The following is a 19,862-nucleotide window of genomic DNA, read 5'->3' as shown; positions in this document are numbered from 1 at the left end:
AACATAATAGCAATTCTTCCACGTACTTACTCATCTAACGTTACACCTTGTCCAAAAATAAAGCATCTTTCCAATCATGTATACATTTGAATTTTCCCTAGCAATGAGCTAGACCTGTCAATCAAGTGTTGTGGATGGGATGTTTTTTTGTTGTTTTTTTTGGGTGTGGACTGGGCAACTTTTTGTGATGAAGTGACGAACTGAACACTATCTTAAGACAGCGGTGTCAGATTTTCTCACGATGCTAAGAATATGCAGATAATGATAATGCTAAGGACATTTTAATGTTTGCCAAAGGGGACAATTCACAACCAATTGCTTATTGCTTTGAGGTGACAGGGTTCTTGGTCTGTTGGGAAAGATTGTGCCTTTCACAAAAAAACCCATTATTAGAGATGCTGTAAACTTGCATCAAGTAAAAGACTCGCTGCAGGACAGCAAAAGTAGCTGATTTTGCACGCAATACCACAGACATGCACATTCAAAAGGCATTGAAATAGCTTTTTAATTTTCTTCTCAATTGTACCGTGAGGATGTGAACATGCGAATGCCCGTTTCTGTCCTTCGTCTTCTGTCCTTCTGCTTTATCCGGATCAGGGTCACGGCGGAGCCAGAGCTAATCCTGGGAACACTGAGCACGAGGCAGGAATACACCCTGAATGTGATGCCACACCATAGCAGAGCGTTAACGTACTCGATCACACCCTAGGAGTAATTCGATGTGTTTTATGAGGTGTGAGGAAACCGAAGAACCCAGAGGAAACCCACACAGACACCCTGGAAGAACATGCAAAACTCCACACGGACAATCAGACCCTTTTGACACTGAAAATGAAATGATTCTGCATTTTGCATCCACTGTAGCTCGCTATGCACAAATAATGCAAATCCACATTCTGCCGATGAATTTGAACCGTCTCATATTACGCGCATTAATAAAGGACACGCGACTCTAAATCCGTGTTTTAATTAGCATCTTTCCGATTAGCATTCCAACAGAATTTGAATAAGGTCTGGAAAATGCTGCCGTATTCACGCCTGGGACCGAACGATAGGGTGAGACAGAAGCGAGAGAAAGGACGGCACAGACGGGTTTTGTTTTGGACAGACTTTGTTTTAGACAGACTGTTGTGCAGCATCTGCCAGATCTCGTTGTTTTCAAACCACATGGCCTTTGGAGAAGGAAAAGTGCTTGGCTGTAATGCGATTTAGGCCGTCTAATGCTTTTAAAGGAGCCGAGCGTCTACGAGACGCACTTATGAGCAGATGAAGGGAAGCTGGAATCTGAATACAGGACAGACTGGTAATGGTGGATAATGATTTCTTTTTTTCTCTTCATGATTCCTGTAGTCAATTATCATCACAATACATAGCAATAAGCCAAGGGACACTGTTCTGTAGGCAAACAAATTAGGTGATCTAATTGGGAAAGAAAAGCAAGGCTGCTAATCAGACAGTGATCTGAGCTGATGGAGTTTATGCTCTCACTGGATGAGGAAATCTTCCAGCGTCATTTGCGCCATGAACACGCTGTGGTTGAACATCCACGTCACTTGGCATTTAAGAGCTCAAACAGCATGTTTCGCATGAGACTATGCAGAAAATGGTGCGCTGTCTGATCCGAGACGAGAAACGAATAAAAAGTTAACAAATAAGAAGGTTTTCCTTAGGAAAAAGCTCATTTTGTTCTCTGAAGCGTAAAGAAGCACTGTTTTGTGAAGTTTCAGCCTCGACCGGCCTAATGATGGCCATGGAAAACAGAAAGGAAGAACAATGCTAATAATTCCCACATAGTGCTGTCGTCTCACATTCTCCGTGACTTACTGTAGATAATGACACCCACTGGCACCTACGTGATTGCTCAGAACGCCTGCACGTGTGGGAGCGGGAGTTATTAGGACAGGACAGGGCAGACACTGAATGGACACTACTAACCACAGCTCAGTAACTACCGAGGACTGGTTTAATGTGCTCTAAAAATGCGTGCACACACACCCACACATACACACACACACACACACACACAGAGAGAGAAAAGAGATCACAGTGTCATCATTAGCCTCACGTTTCACAAAAGACTTCAATATACTACAGCAGACTAGAAAAGTTTAATCACATATTAGAAAACTTCCTTGATTCTTTCGCTTACTTGTGTCTCTAAGCCAAGGGAAAAAAAACAAAAACAAAAAAACAAGAAAAGACTTTTTTTTTTTTTTTTAAATGATCATACACAGATGGTTCACAGATGGGGCGTGACAGCGCTCGCTTACAGACTGACGAGAAATTATCATCCGGATCCCACTGCTGAGTGAAATGCCTCCGAACGCTATGCCAAACAATATGGAGAAATGTTCACAGTTCAGTAGCTCCAACACTGCTAGAAATCCAACAGTGCTCTGACCTGTTCCTCTGGGGGAACACTTATAGGTTCTACACGGAGTCTTACAGCAGCGGGTCTGGCAGTCAGAAAGGGTTCCAAGAAGAAAAGAAGCTAAGGAAGTTTAATTATCTGAAGAACCACCTTTTTTTTTATGAGCACAACTAGTCAGTAGACAGGACGACTAGCGTGGAAACTACCAAACCCACCCGTTTATCCGTTCATCTTACTATCTAAACATCTCTCTATCCAACAATCTGTCATCTATCATATCAATCTATCATAATCCATTTTTATTCCAGCTATCTGTGTGTATATGCCTTTTTTCCATCATTAACATTATGGTTTATTTGACATCTGCTGCCCATCATAATAAATAGTTTTAGATCTTGGGAACAAAATACAGTATAAAACAAAGGCAACCTGAGCAAACACACAACACAGTTTTTATTTATTTATTTTATTTATTGAAGCAAAAGAAGTTATCCAACACCTATCACCCATGTAAAAAAAACAACTAATTGCTCCCTTAAACTTAATGTCTGTTTGTGCCACTTTTAGCAGCAATAACTGCAACCAAACGCTTCAGATATCTGGAGATCAGACTTTCACGTACTTCTAGGACTAGGGTTTACTCCTCTGCTTTGGATCGTTGTCTTGCTGCGTAATCCAGCTGCGCTTGAGTTTCAATTTATGGACTGAAGACCGGACATTCTCCTTTAGGATTTTCTGGTAGAGAGCAGAATTCATGTTTCTCCTCAATTATTGCAAGTTGCCCAGCCCCTGAAGCAGCAAAGCATCCCCACATCATCACACTGCCTCCACCATGCTTGACTGTAGGTCTGATGTTCTTTTTGTGGAGTTCTGTGTTTGGTTTACGGCAGATGTAACGGGACTCCTGTCTTCCAAACAGTTCCACTTTCAGCTCATCAGTCCACAGAACATTCTCCCAAAAGGTTTGAGGTGTGTTTTGGTAAAATTCAGACAAGCCTTAATGTTCTTCTGGGTTAGCAGTGTTTTTCTCCTCACCACTCTTCCATGGATGCCATTTTTGCCCAGTGTCTTTCTGATAGTGGAGTCATGAACAGTGACCTTTATTGATGGAAGAGAGGCCTGTAGGTCCTTTGATGTTGTCCTTGGCTCTTTAGTGACTTCCTGGATGAGTCGTCGCTGTGCTCTTGGAGGAATTTTGGAAGGTCGGCCACTTCTGGGAAGGTTTACTACTGTGCCGAGTTTTTCCATTTGGAGATAATGACTCTCGCTGTGGTTCTTTGGAGTCCCAGAGCCTTTGAAATGTCTTTGTAACCCTTCCCAGACTGATGTATTTCAATCACCTTCTTCATCATCATTTCTGGAATTTCTTTCAACTTTGGCAGAGTGTGTTACTGGGTAAGACCTTTTAACTTCATGCTGTTGAAAAAGTTCTATTTAAGTGTTGATGTGATTGAACAGGGTTTGCAGTAATCAGGCCTGGTTGTGTCTCGTCCAGCTGAACCCCATTGTGAATGCAGTTTCAAAGATTTGGGGAATTAGTAAGTACAGGAGCAAATACATTTTCACACAGACCCACTTGGTACTGGATAATATAGAATGTTGCAATAAATATCATTATCATTTTAAAAAAAACAACAACAAAAAAAACAGTATTTTGTGTTTACTCAGGTTGCCTTTGTTTTAATTTCTGAAACAATTTAGTATGAGATATACACAAAAACAGAAGAAATCAGGATGGGGGCAAATACTTTTTCCCACCACTGTATGGCATCTGAGACCTTTACAATAACAAATGCTCCAAAATGTAAATAGAACACACAGACTCAGTGCTGGTCCACTTTCAGTTACCGGTCTCTGTACGTGGACCCATCAGAGATGCCCTTTAATCTACAGGACAATTCATTCCCAATTCCATCCAGCAGAAGCTTTCTCACCGCATCCGGCCTCAGCACCAAAATAAGATGGATAGACACAAACTTTTGAATGATACAGGGTTGTTTTTGTTTTGTTTAACACCCTAGGATGAGTAATACTTCCTGAAACCCGTCATTAGATTAATTAACATTAGCATCAGAAGGCTTGCCTAGGAACACACACACACCTGGTTGATGATGTAGATTCCGTAGTCGATCTTCTGCCGCCGGAGGATGGGGTGCAGGTAGTGGAGCCAGTATTTCAGGTGGTGTTCTCTGTGCCGAAATGGAATGATAATGGCTACTTTTTGCTTGGGCCGACAGTCCGGTGGCGTGTACTTGCCCCCTTCCGTCACATTGGGATTCTCCCTCTGCACCCTCTCCATGCTCATCAGAGAGCTGAACTCAATCAGGAGACGCCCCACTGCACACACAACACAAACGCCGTTAGAAACATGGCACGTTATTTAACCATGCTGAATGACATGCTGAATTCAACCAACACCTTTGCCCGGAAACATCGTTCCCTAATTTGAAAACCAAAATCAACAGACGCAAGAAAAAACAAAAACCTTCCTCGGACAACACGAGAGGAACCAGATTCAAAATTCCTCCACTTTTCAGATTTTGATCATTAAAGCAAACCATCAAACAGTGAAAAGTTTCAACTTGAAACTCCTATGGAAATATACAGGATGATTTAAAGACTTTTAAAGATTAAATTCCTCAATAACAATTATAGTTACAACATAATACAACTATTACAGTGAAATACATCAATAACTCCTTACTGGCTGCACACCAGAACAGAGGTTCTCAAACTTCTGTAACTAAAGGCCCCCCCCACCCAAGCGGCACCCCCCCACCCCTTATTGGAAGAGACCAGGTATAATAATTATCTATAGTCTGTATAAAATCTATGTATATATAACATAATCTATAATCTGTTTTGGAAAGATAGATAGATAGATAGATAGATACATTAGCTAGCTAGCTTTTTTTGCTTTTGTACTTTTTTAGTACTTTTCATAACTTTTATGACTTTTCTAAAGCTATATAACGGACCGGTATGGAAGATGAATGCTATAAAATGTTTCTGAACACTAGAACTACTTTGAACAAGAGAACTAGCTGTAATAACGTGGACTATTTTACATGTAAAACATGCTGCATTACATCCGTCTCGCGTTCTAAAAACGTTCGCGTAAGAAGGATGTAAATGCGGATGAAGGGCGCGTCTCGTTATCCACGACGTTGTTAAATCTCCGTCTCTCAGCCCCTCGCTGAACAGAGCAGACGCAGAGAGGTGTGAGTGCAGCGGGAAAGCAGGACCTCGCGCTTGCAGTACTGGTGACATTTGGAAAGTCGCTAAGGTTTGTCCAAAAAGTCGCTAGATTTGTCACTAGGCGCCTTTTTTTCCCCCAAAAAGTCACTAAAGGGGTCTGAAAAGTCACTACGTTGGCAACACTGGTCTGCACTGACAGTTAGATAAAAGGTGGGATAAGCTCCGCCTCTCCCCAGCAAAAACAAAATACACAGGGAGAAGGAATGCTGGGTTTTTCATTTATGCACATTCTATTTGAAAAGCAATAAAATACATGAGAACCTAAATGATGCCCCGTCTGTTTTTTTTTTTTTTCTTGAAAACAATTTGCGCCCCCCCCCCCCCATCTCTCTCGATGTTGAGAGACCTCTGACCTAGTATAATAATTCTTAAGACCAAAAATACTGTGCAATACAGTTATATTGTATAATTCATAGTCATGTGACCAGCAGAAGGCATGCCGTGTCCTTCCCCAGGTTACTAACTTATATACTCATATATAGCCAATTTATCCTGGTCAGGGTCAGAGCAGATCCAGGGATCTTGGGTGAAAGACGTTCACAGGTGGACAGATGGTACACAGGTCCTTCACCTGGCAGCATGCACATTGGGAGGAAACCCACGTAGAGATAGTAAAGCAAGATCAGAATCGAACCAGAACTCCGGAGCTGTGAGTCGGCAATGTTACCTGCTGTACCGTGCCCCACCTCTATAGTGCATAAGAACTGGAAATCAATAGGCCTAAAACAGGAATGTACTGGATTACAAACTGACTGCATGCTCACAGATAAAATATACTTTACTAAAACGTTAAACGTCCCATTTCAGCACTTTCTAAAGCGTAATGATCAGAGAAGGCGTGATCAGAGAAGTTGAAGAAAAATCAAGGGTTCATAAACTCCATCCCAGCTGATCCAATCAGTAAACTTAAAATATATATATATAAATAAAAACCCACTCCTAATTTTCCCTCCTTCTCCTACGATACTGTTGGGCATCTCATGTTCTCATTAGCAAAGCTGTCTAAACTAAACATTCACAGGTTGCAGTTGCGTGACTCAGATGCTTTCACCCATCATTTACTAACAGGGGCACGATCCAGACTCGGCTCACGTCACAGTTAAATCACTCCTGGAGGCATATACAGGGAGGGATACATGCTGGGCTTACAGGCCCACTAAATGAGAACACCCTAATGATGGACAGCTTTAGGAGCAGGTATGGGGTGACTTTTCAGCTCTGATAAATGATCAAACACACCGAAGCTCTTCATTATGAGCAAGACTGACACTCGGGGGAGACGAGTGCATGTTCAAGCACTGAACAATCTGCCATCCTGAATCAAAATGAAACCAAACTCCTCTGTGCCCAGGCACCAGCCAAACAACAATGCTGACTGAAACCCATCCAAACATCACAGGGCTATTGATCTGAATACAGCAGATGGGGAACTGTGTGACACACACACACACACACACACTGTTTGGGTTTAAAAAAAAACTGCTTAATGAATTTGCTTGAGCAAAGACTGATTTGTTTGAGCATTTTTTGTTCCCAAATCATTAAGTAAGCACTGGCAGGACAACCGGGGCAGCATGCAGAAGACAGCTAGGGATTTGTGTGTGTGTGTGTGTGTGTGTGTGTGTGTGTGTGTTTTCTTTTGCACTCTGGAAGGAAATAAATCAATTTTTCCTGATAGGCGTCGTCTTAGGTCAACTATTTCTCTCACAATCCAATGTTTATAAATCTTTACGTGATGTCATTGACCCCCCCCCCACCCTCCCCCCTCCACGGCAGCGTATAGCAAATGCCGCAATGGTAAATTTTTTTCTACAAACCCGACAAGATAGGATGGAGGATGGGATAAATAAACTGTTGTGTCCACTTTTTATGAGCTGCGGCAGCTACCACCCCAATTACAGGCTTCTTCCTCCTTCTCTCAATAAATCCAGTGTTCAGCTCTGCTGTGCCCCGTCCGCTTATCATTCAGAAGGCTCCTTTGAAGTGATCCTTCCACAAAAGCTGATTGTTTAATTAGCGGCTTTAAATTGATAAAATATCTACATCTATATATATATATATATATATATATATATATATATATATATATATATATATATATATATATGTATAGATATAAAAAAGGAAAGGGATCTAGAAGGGGGAGAGATGTGTGCAAATATGAAGTCAAATATGAAGGTGTAGGGAGTATACAGTGGTGCTTGAAAGTTTAGAATTTTTTATATAATCTGCATAAATATGACCTAAAACATCATCATATTTTCACACAAGTTCTACAAGTAGACAAAGAGAACTCAGTTAAACAATTGAGACATGTATATTATACTTGGTCATTTATTTACTGAGGAAAATGATCCAATATTACATATCTGTGAATGGGAAAAGTATGTGAAGCTCTAGGATTAGCAGTTAATTTGAAGGTGAAATTAGAGTCAGGTGATTTCAATCAATGGGATGACAATCAGGTGTGAGTGAGCGAGCGCCCGGTTTTATTTACAGAACAGGGATCTATCAGAGTTTGATCTTCACAACACTTGTTTGTGGAAGTGTATCATAGCACGGAGAAAGGAGATTTCTGAGGTCCTCAGTAAAAGAGTAATAACGCTCTCATGAAGCTGGAAAAGGTTACAAAGCCATCTCTATAAAGAGTTTAGACTCCAATAATACACAACCAGGCACACTGTGTACAAGTGGAGGAAATTTAAGGCCGTTGTTACCCTCCCCGGGAGTGATCAACCAACAGAGGTTGGCCACTCCAAGAGCAAGACGTGTAATAGTCCACGAGGTCACAAAGGAACCATATTGGCTAGCGTTAATGTTCATGAGTCCACCATCAGGAGAACACTGAACAACAATGGCGTACATGGCAGGGTTGCAAGGAGAAAGACACTGCTCTACAAATAGAACACGCTAAAGATCACGTGGATGAGCCGGAAGGCTAATGGGAAATGTTTTGTGGATGGATGAGACCAAAGAGAATTTTTGGTTTAAATGAGAAGCGTTATGTTTGGAGAAATGAAAGCACTGCATTCCAGCATAATAACCTTAACCTATCTGTGAAACATGGTGGTGGTAGTATCATGGTTTGGGCCTGTTTTGCTGCATCTGCAATCCATCAACATCCCAGAGTTGAAGCTGTTCTGTACTGAAGAACGGGCTAAAACTCAAGCCGATGTGCAGGACTGATCAACAGTTACCCCAAACGTTTAGTTGCAGTTATTGCTGCACAAGCAGGTCACACTTAACAGATACTGCTACACAGTGCCTTTAAGCATATTGTTTTATGGTACTGTTTACTTTGATCGTACCATTTTAATTAGACATTACAGATCTTACTTGCGCTCATACTGTTCATCACCGCGAGTGACGAGCTACGCGGCCTCGGTACTCTTAGATCACTTCCGTTATAATAAGAGACAGAATTTACACTGCAAATACAGCATATAATGACAATAATATTTCCCAAAACTCTTGCAGACCGCGTAGCGTTTTGGATATAAAAATGAGTTTGTGTTTCCGCTGTCACATGACGATTACGCCTGTCTGTTGGCGACTGAGGTCATGTTGGGCATAAAAAGTAACATTGACGTAAATAGTAAACGGAGGAAATTCATTTTTGTTGTCTCAGGGTATTAGGCTAAAGCTAGAGGCGTCGCATTACATGCGTATGATGTCACGTCCCATCGACTGGGAAGCGGCTTATACTTCCGGTTAGTAAAAAATCACTAGTGTTCCATTTGAGATGATATTACCTTTCTAAAATCCACACACTAGACGGTAGAGTTCATAGTACATAGTGTAAGTGTATAGTACATCATTTGGGACACAACTTTGGTCTGTACTCTCTGATGCATGCTTTCAGAAGTATCGTAACGGGTAAACGTACCCCGAACCGCACGCAGACCAACTAATCAATAATGAGATTCGTTGACGATGATTTTCATCATCGATTATTATTATCGATTTCATCGAGTAGTTATTGTAGCGCTAAGATCTTATGTGGAATGTTTTAGGTCATTGTAGGTAAGTGAGTAACATTGATTATCTCGTTACAATCAAACCTATCAAGGGGTGGGATATATTAGGCAGTAAGTGAACAGTCAGCTCTCAAGGGTTCAAGGTGTTGACTCGGCCTCCAAATTCCCCAGATCTCAGTCCGATCGAGTCTCTGCGGGCTGTGCCGGACAAACAATGCCCATTTATAGTCATGTTTAAGGTTATGTAATGTTCGTCCCTGTTATCACTTGCACTCCACTTTTGGCCACATTAATAGGAACACCTGTACTCCTGTTCAATCGTTCGGCACATGATCTCAGTGACTTTGACTGTGCGGCATGGTTGTTGGTGCTTACGGGCTGGTTTGAGTATTCCAGAAACCGGTCAACTCCTGGGACATACAATGTTCTTAGACTTTACACAGAATGGCGCAAAAATAAATAAATAATTATCCACCGAGCAGCAGTTCTGCTGGCGGAAATGCCTTGCTGATGAACGAGAATAGCCAGACTGGTTCGAGCTGACAGAAAGGCTAAAATAAGTAAAATAACCACTGGTTAGCAGAAAAGCATCTCCAAAGACTCAAGTTAACATTTCAAACCTTGAGGTGGATGGGTTACAACAGCAGAAGACCACATCAGGTTCCACACTTGTCAGGAAGAACAGGAATGGTTTTGGAATGGGATTTTAATACTCAGGTCTCCACATACTTTTGACCATAGAGTGTAGTTGACAACCTTTTGTTGTTTGTAAAGGCTGCTTTCGTGTCTTCATTTAAAATAGCTTTATTGTCATTGATAATCAGAATTTGCCACCTGATAAACAAACATGCATGCTTGCTTGGTCCATTTCGTCAAATCAAATTGTGAAGCCCTCACTCTACCTGTCGCTTTGGTTTTCATCAACACCCGCTTGGTGAGGCGGACTAGCAACAGGTGAGGTTATGCATCCACTGGATTTCCAGCAATTCCCTGGATGTGCAACCGAATTTGAACCACTGAATTTATCGAAGCGAATTTGAAATGCGAAATGAAATGGACCGAATATTAGAGGTGGTATTTTTGAACAAACTTTGGAAGATGAATATCGATTATTGAATTTTTAACCATGAAATTGTGTGTGAAATGTTTCCAATTGAAATATTCACAGCTTAAATATACAACCATGTTGAATTGCAGCCCCTCCAAAAATACAAGCCCTGAAAATACAATTGCGAGACCTGTTAATGCAATGCTTTGTTTTTGTTTTTTTTCGATTGGTGCAATTCAACGTGCTTTTTTGTATCAAAATTCTTCCATAGTTTCCACTACAGTAAGTAGGCGCTCGTGATCGTGGACAGGAGTTACACAGCAGGGTGCAATGTACTTTGTGTTATGACACGTTCCTCCTGTAACCATCATTCAAATTGTCTGTGACATATGCCACAGTAGCCCTTCTGTCGGACCAGACGGGAAATCTTACTGCAACGTATCCAAACGTGAGAAAATGACAGGACAAAAACAGGCATTTCTACCTGTAGTGTTATGCCTTAAATTCGTAAGTTCTTTCTTGTGTTAATTCTTTAAAAACACTGAAAAAAAATCATTGAGTTTGTGCCATCAGAGCGCTTTTACCTAATGTCGTATTGCAGGAACATGGCTTAACCAAGTTATGGCTAAAACTCGTTCAGTACGTTTACATGGACGACGATAATCTGATATTAACCCGATTAAGACGATACTCGGATTAAGAAACTAGCATGTAAACAGAGATTATTGATGACCTTAATCCGACTAAAGTCATACTTAAAGTAAACACAAATCAAATTAAGACGTGTGGAGTATTTCCTGTTTTAGTCACATAATCGACGTGCGTTACAGACACGTACACACCTTAATCACACTAACATCGTGTGGGAGTTTTCCAGGACAGGACATGTACATACACAGCAAACAAGAGAGCATGGCTGCATCTGAAACCGCATACTTACCTGCTATATAGTAGGCGAAATACATGCATCAGACACAGCCCACGGCTTCAAGCAGTCGTCTATTAGCACATACGGCATGACAAATAATTAACTGCACTTGAAGCGTTCGTAAAATTAAAAATAAAAACACCCGAAACTGTATACGGTTCCATAACGAAGACCAACTGTATGTCGATACGTGAAATTCTGGAGGGAACGTCGGACGGCGTGACGTGGGGACGTAATGACGTGTGACGTTAATCCATCTACGTTCTATAACACGTAAAACCTGAACATGAAAGGAGTATTCTAAAAGCGACTCATGTAAACACCTTAATCAGAATACTGTCTTATTCAGAATAAGGTCAATAATTACATTACTGCTGTCCGTGTAAACGTAGTCTTTGTCTCTTTGCTGTACATTTCAGAATGACTTGAGAATGTCATGGCAAGAGAAAGAAATGTCAAGGCTTCAGGCAAGCAAGACAAGTAGTGCCCTTTTCAGACACTCTGGAATAAAACCACTCCACTGTTTCCCAACTGCAGACAAGATTTTAGCAAAGAGGCAAGGCCTACATATCTACCGGTCCCTCTGAGAGCTACTTTCAGATCTGCCATCCGTACTTCTCAAACTCCAGGCAGATACAATACCCACGTGCACTGTGAAGGACAGGAGTCATGCTGTTGCCCTTCATGAAATCTCAATACAGCACAACTGCACATTTGTGTTTGATGATTCAGAAGCTCCCTGAAGGTCAACATTAGAGCCTCCACAAGGTATTGAAGGACTGCAGGATAACTGTTGAGTTCTTCCTAAAATTTCACTTGCGTAATATAAGATACCTGTGGGACCAATTAGTAGTATGCTGAAGCTGGACTTTCAGCCCATGTCTTAGGTGTTGCCTGTTATTTATCCATCAGTACATTGTATGTGTTGTCGTCTGGGAAAACCCATCAGATTTAGCTGGAATGGGAACAATGGGTTTTTTTTTTTTTAACCAATAGAAAAACTTTGACATGTCTACAGTCTACTATAAAAACCAAGATATTTCCCCAAAAACATTTAGATTTTTTTCCGGCTTGGGGTTCACCATTTTAGATCCAACTGCTTTAATAAAAGGCAGAAAAATAAGCATGTCTACTATTTCAGGTTTAAGAAGACTAGGGGAGTGTGCAATAATATCAGCGATGCGGTCAGGAACTGCTTGCCACCATTTGCAATCGCAATGTTAAATAGTATATAAACCGTTCAGCCTTTAAACATTAAAACCACTGATTGGTGACGTGAATAACATTGATTATCTCGTTCCAATGGCACCTGTCAAGGTTAGGCAGGACGTGAAGCGTCAGTTCTCGAAGTGTTGGAAGCAAGAAAAACGGGCAAGCGTAAGGATATGATCGACTTTAACAAGGGCACAACTGTGACGGCTAGAGCACTGGGTCAGAGCATCTCCAAAACAGCAGGTTCCTGGTATACTGTGGTTAGTACCTACCGTAAGTGGTCCAAGGAAGTACAGCAAAGTAAACCGGCGACAGGGTCAGAGCCCAAGGCTCACTGATGCGTATTGGGAGCAAATGTTAGCCCGCTGGCTATGATTCAAAAAGCCTGGAAGTGAGGAAGTGGACGTCCAAGCATCCATTGATGAAGGTGTGATGAACTGACGTGGTGCTGGCAATCATAATCCCCTACACTAGATATAGAGACTTTTGGGAACACCGTGTACTTTTCAGAACTACATAGACTTTACAAGAAAGTGTCAAAATTTGATTATGTGAAAGGTTTTCCCAGGTACCCACATACATATCTTCAGAATAATGTCTTAACGACTGCACTTGAATGCACACGGGAAGTGATCCTGTACATCTACTGCAGTCTCGGTGTTCTCATTGTGCTGAAGAAGCATGTGGGACAAAGAGATGACAAACGTTTCGTGATTCTGCCAGCTTATTACCGCAGCTCCAACAGCAAGCATCACCTGAAGAGGATTTCAGAGTTTTGATGTGCTGGTGATGAGCTAGCTCACTCGTGTTCTAGTTAGGGAGATTAGCAATATCAGAAAATCTACTTAAAGCCAAGCAGGAGAAGAAGGCCAATCCAATCAACTCCGCCTATGTTAAGTACCTAAAGTGTTTAGATCTAATCAGTGTGTAATGCTCTCCAACTCTGACCACTAGAGAAATGACCACATGCTTAGTTTGGATGCGGGTTGTGATAGAACACAGTGATTACTTTTTACTCTTTTTACCTCTTACGTAATTGCAAAAATGTTAAGAGATCAAAAGCCACGGTTCTTTTAACCCCAGATAACCTCCAGAGAGAATGAGCTGCATGCCTGTATTGGATGCATTCCTGTCAAGCTGTAAAACTAACAACCCAGTGGGCTGTGCTATGCTTATACACTCAGCTGGTTGCTTTTAAATCCAAACCTTCCTGCAGACTGCAGCTGAATATCATTTTAACTAGTACGTGTTTTATCATTTAAGGTGTGAACATCGATGCTGCTTTTTCTCTCTGCCTGCTAGGATTTTGTAAAGCTCCGGAAGACGAGATGTTCTCAAGATGGTTCCATGCGAGGCAGAGAATGAGGCTCGATCTTGCATCATCCTGATGGCTGGACCATCAGAACACTGAGCAAACCAACACGTGATGATGTTCCAGAACTTGTCAAAGAGCATGTGGGTCAGATGAACCACCATCTATTCAAACTGGTTGATGTGTTCCGACTTTACACTGAGGAACCATAAGCCCACTTTGGCACAAACTGCTCCCCAGCCTGTAAAAGATGCCATCGAGGGAAACAAGGCAGGTTGAAACCCTCTCACCCCTCTCATGGACTCTTCACCCTTCTGTCATCTGGTAGAACATACAGGAGCATCCGTGCCACCACCAGCAGACATGGCAACAGTTTCTTCAGAGACAGAAGTAATCTAATTATTGACCATATTCCGTATAATATTCTGATTAAGGTGTTTACATGAGTCGCTTTTAGAATACTCCTTTCATGTTCAGGTTTTACATGTTATAGAACATAGATGGATTAACGTCACACGTCATTACGTCACCACGCCACGCTGTCCGACGTCCCTCCAGAATTTCACGTATCGACATACAGTTCGTCTTCGTTATGGAACCGTATACAGTTTCGGGTGCAAATAGACGACTGCTTGAAGGCGTGGGCTGCGTCCCAAACCCCGTACTTACCTACTATATAGTAGCTGAGATACATGTATTTCACCTACTATATACTGTAGTAGGTAAGTACGCGGTTTGGGACGCAGCCGTGCTCTCTTGTTTACCGTCAAACGGTCGAGCGCTGCCGTGTGTGTACGTGTCCTGTCGCACAATGCGGTGAAAACTCCCGCACGACGTTAATAGTGTGATGAAGTATTAAGGTAAAGCAGTAATGTAAACATCAGCGGAGTTTAGAAGATATACATACAGCTGAGGTACTTTTTTTTTTAATGCTCTACTGTGTTTGCTCTTTAACTTTGAATGCAAACTTCTTTACTTTTACTTTAGTATTTTGCTAGTCGGCTCCTGACGCAGTTCATTGTACGCGTGAATTCAAAGCGTCTGACAGTCTCAACGCGTCGACGGCGATCGCGCTCTTTTGAATAAACCGGCAAATGATCCATCCCGAAATGACTCTGACAGACAGAACAAAGCCCGGTTTAATTTTAGAATACAGCCTCTCGTTCAGCAGCCCTTGAAGGATGTGTTCGTTTCTGCGCCAGAATAAGTCACAGACTTAAAGTCAGTCAGCAGCAGAAAAGCTGCGTTTTTGCATTTTGTTCATTGTACTCTATCTCTTCATACAATCAGAGGGCGGGACCAACTTTGAAACGGTGACATTAATTGGTGTCACTACAGGTGAGTGACAATTCATCTATACCCAATGGACAAAAAGCCTAGTATTCTGCTGCGCGTCTTAACTGGTGGACTAGCTCATAGTGATGTGACGGTAATAGAGGCCCCGCCTCCAAGCCCGAAGCCCTAGGAAATTGCCTACTCTGCCAATAGGTAGCGCCAGTGTTCTGACGATCTGTCCTACCCGCTCAGGATGTGCTACCAGTAGTTCAAGTCGTCATGTTGATCGAACGAAATGTGTTTCTTTCTCAGAATAAAGGATGAAAAACAGCATAGCACGTCTTGACAGCTTCAAATACCTGTGGTGGTGTTTAATCGTACCACGTATCGCAATCACAAACCTATTATATTGGTAAAGACTCCTCTGTACTATGGAATACTATTCATGTTAGCATTTTTAATTTAAGCAAAGTATTTAATTCAAGCTAGATACTTACGTTTCACATACAAATTCGTAATTCGTAAAGGCAAGCTAGCTCAAAATTATGGGCGGGTCTTCAGATATGCCATAATCAAGCACATTCTGAGAGTTAGGACAGATTGCCAGAAAACCATCCCTGTATACAAGCTATACAGAGGAATGGCAATAAAAACCCACTTGACACTTACAACTTAAAAGCATATAAGTCTATCTGTGTTCTGGAGAGAAAAGTGGCACTGCGCAGATCCACTGAAGTCAAACGGTCCTCTTGTACATGGCTTGAACCATATCTGACACCATCCATTAACAAACTATGCAAGGATATCCCTGTAAGGAACACTACTACCACTGCGAGTACAACCATGGTATTAGAATGAGATGAAATGATACCTTTTTACAATATATAAGTTAGCAAAGCAGCTACATAAACGGAGCCAAATTATGTTGTGTTGTTTTTTTTTTTTTAAATCAGAAGACACCTCTCTATAGCAGCAGCAACATATGCAAATCAGTTTATTTCCATACACTTTATACTTGTTTAGCAGATGCACTGTCAAAATCAAATGAAATTTAAAAAAAAAAATTAAAAAAATACATGGCGGCACAGCAATTATCTCAACACTCCTGTCAATCTTTTTTTTTTTTTTTTTCACGCATACTTCATGATTCCAAACTGTTCTCCAGTCCTCTCATTTTTATTCTGAAGACAGAGTGTTATGCAGTGCCCCCAGCATGAGTGTGACCACTGAACCACGAGGGCGGGGGAATAAAAAACAAAAACAAAAAAAAAAAAAAACACGGCAGATGGACAAGGAGTTAACGAAACAGAGAAAGCAAAGAGAGTGAGCTTTAATTGGGGACAAAAATAAAGCAAAACAAGCACAGGAGAGTTCGTACAGCGGACAAAGAGAACGTGATTTAGAAGACGTGAATGAGGATTTCCGCTCAGAGTGTCCGCGCCGCTATTGGAGAGCCTCACCACCTCTTAATCTGCACTTCAGCCCAAAGCAAGTGAAGCCACACCACCGCTTATATACACCACAACAGCCACAATCCAATGTCACGTCCTCCTTCAAGCACATACAGCGCAAAAACCGCACTAAACGGTGATGGAAATGTGTTCCAGAGACTCCATCCAAAACCACAGCCTACTAATGCACTAAATAATACACCAAAATACTCCATCAGCTAAGTGCACTGGAGCTAATTGCAGCACCAGCTAATTACATACATTTGTAGGCCTTTCTTTTTCTTTTTCATTGACGTAAACAAATGCTTTCAATATATCCTGAGATTTAGCTCTACTTCATATTTTTACCCGTGTTCCATGTACGATCCCACATCTTAGTTAGGGCCAAACTCCAAACAGTTTCAAATTCATTGTATAGACTTAAATACATAGCGGATAACAAAATGGTGCTGTCATATGACTGTAGTGTACTAGTACACGGATATAATTTCGGATTCAGCCACAAACAATGCACAGGTTCTGCTTGTATTTAAAGTTTGCATTCACCACACTCTCTAGCTTCACTAACGTTCAATTATTGGCACGCCTGTCTTCAAATACTGGAGTATAACGTAAAGAGACTTTATAAAAAGAAGAAAAAAAGAAAGCTATATTGGACGGGGATCCTCATGGTATTTCAGTTTTGGTATCGGAAAAGAAAACGTGGTACTGTACCATCTCTAATAGGTAGCCATTACAACAAACGTGCTGTTTCTCATGCACGCTAGTTAATTGTATAAACCAAAGAAACAATGATACACACATTTTAACATTAAAAAAAATGCTACATGCGTATTTGTTATGCCAAAAAAAAAAAAAAAAAAAAAAAAAGCAATTTGTGAATTTTTAGTTCTTTCACAGGTAGCGTTATGTGATGGCATCAGCAGTGGTCGTTCAGCAGTGAAAGCTCTGGGCTACTGCTCAGAAGGGTGAGAGTTCAGATCCCAGCACTGTCAAGCTGACACCATTAACCCCTTGAGCAACACCGGTAACCTCCATCCGCTCGGCTCAACTGGAAGTCACTTTGGATAAAAGCGTCTATCAAATGTAAAACGTGCACGACCAGGGTACAGATAGTTCTGGATTCAGATTGCTAACCATATGCGGTATGATATGCAGAGATGACTGTTGCCTTTTCAACAAGAGAGAACTACTTCCTGTGTTCTCAATCAGTGTGAAATAATCTTAAGTTTATTTAAATTTACAGTAAACGGCAGTCAAGTTCAATCTGCCCTCTAATTCAGAGCGAGTGTTTAAAATGCAAGGACTAAGATTGAACTGTACAGCAGGGATGCATTCACTGCACTCAGTGACAGTTATTGATATACACTGAATGTCTTTTATGGAGCAGGCTGATCATCAAAAGGATAGGATGGAAGAAAGTTAACACTAGTCCCCTTATAAGTTTGGGATTTAAAAACAAAACAAAACTGTGGAGTCACCTTAGATCAAGTTCACATGGAAAACACCTGCAGGGGGCCATCACTCATCTATACCTTAAAAGATTACAATGCCCATCAACACTTTACGCCTCCGGCGGATAATCTCACATCGATACTGTTGATTTGTACCCATGATCTGCTGCAGTAATCGTAAAGTAAATCGTGACTGTTTAATAGCAGAACTACCATTCACAAATCTTCTCAACACAGTACTATTTGCCTTTACTCTTCTACTTCTGTATACTTTCGTTATTTATAATCACACTATCCGGTGTCACTGAGAAGAAGATGGGATTTTTCTTCCAACTCTGATGCCTATACTCATAAGTTGCTCATAAGCTCCTGTTTACACAATTGCAATTATTTTTGACTATGTAATACACAGTTTTAGAAGAGAAATGATTTATTATATATAAGTGCACTTAGATATGTCTGGAAAGCTGCTTGGTGACAATGTCCATTATTAAAGAAATGAATATGTCATCTAGGAGGCGCACGGTGGCTTAGTGGTTAGCACATTCCCACCATTCCCACATCCCACCGTGGTTCTGTGTGTGCAGAGTTTGCATGTTCTCCCCGTGCTGCGGGGGTTTCCTCCGGGTACTCCGGTTTCCTCCCCCAATCCAAAGACATGCATGGTAGGCTGATAGGCGTGTCTAAAGTGTCCATAGTGTATGAATGGCTGTGTGAGTGTGTATGTGATTGTGCCCTGCGATGGACTGGCACCCTGACCAGGGTGTACCCCGCCTTGTGCCCGATGCTCCCTGGGATAGGCTCCAGGTTCCCCGTGACCCAGAAAACGATAAGGGGTATAGAAGATGGATGGATGGATGGATGGATGTCATCTAGGACAATGTCTATGGTTAAACACTGACTTTAAATTAATAGTCACTGAAACAGCAAAAAAATGACTACCGAGTCTACTGATGTGTAAGTGAATTCTAGGAATTTCACTTAGCTTTCAGTAACAGGCAGAATATGAAATGCCTCGCAGCACAACATGGGTATATCTGAAACCGTAGCCTGCTCTGCTTCCACTCAACCAATCACTCAATGTCATTATGCAGCTTTTCAGAGCAATAGGCCTCATTCACACAATTAACTGCAGAAATTATTTCGTCGATGATCTAAGCTCGGTGCTCTTAACTGTGCCAGTTCATGGTGTGCATATATACATAAAAAAATATTTAAAAAAAAATAAATCAGGCTCTTTGGGTACTATAATCAAAGTCCTCTCAGCTGCAGGGCCTACTTCACAAGGCTTGAAACCAGAAAGGTTGCTCTATGAGTGAGACGAGAGGAACACATTGGAGTGAATGAGTATGAGCATTCATGCTGACAAATGAGCATATAATAATAATAATAATAATAATAATAATAATAAAGTTGCTCTCAGTTAGAAAAAACATTGACGCCTTCCTATATATCACTGGAGAGGAAGAAAAAGAAAAAAAAAAAAAAAGACAGATCACCAGTGATAGAAAGAAAAAAAGAAAGAAGTATTACAATGGGATCGAATACAAATGATGGAATGGTATCTCGATAAAGG

At 41.3% G+C, this 19,862-nt stretch overlaps 1 protein-coding gene across 2 annotated transcripts in view; it reads right to left on the bottom strand.

Moving 5' to 3' along the window:
- b4galt2 (UDP-Gal:betaGlcNAc beta 1,4- galactosyltransferase, polypeptide 2) overlaps positions 1–19,862 on the bottom strand; it is a 163,937-nt gene that overhangs the window by 83,244 nt on the left and 60,831 nt on the right. For both annotated transcript variants that reach the window (XM_053628021.1, XM_053628023.1), the window contains one exon: positions 4,473–4,708. In XM_053628021.1, coding sequence (XP_053483996.1) covers positions 4,473–4,708 — 236 coding nt within the window. The remainder of the gene's footprint in view (positions 1–4,472; positions 4,709–19,862) is intronic.

This window comes from Ictalurus furcatus, chromosome 7, assembly GCF_023375685.1.
Source record: "Ictalurus furcatus strain D&B chromosome 7, Billie_1.0, whole genome shotgun sequence".
Lineage (NCBI taxonomy): Eukaryota > Metazoa > Chordata > Actinopteri > Siluriformes > Ictaluridae > Ictalurus > Ictalurus furcatus.
This window is presented reverse-complemented; position numbering and strand designations above follow the sequence as displayed.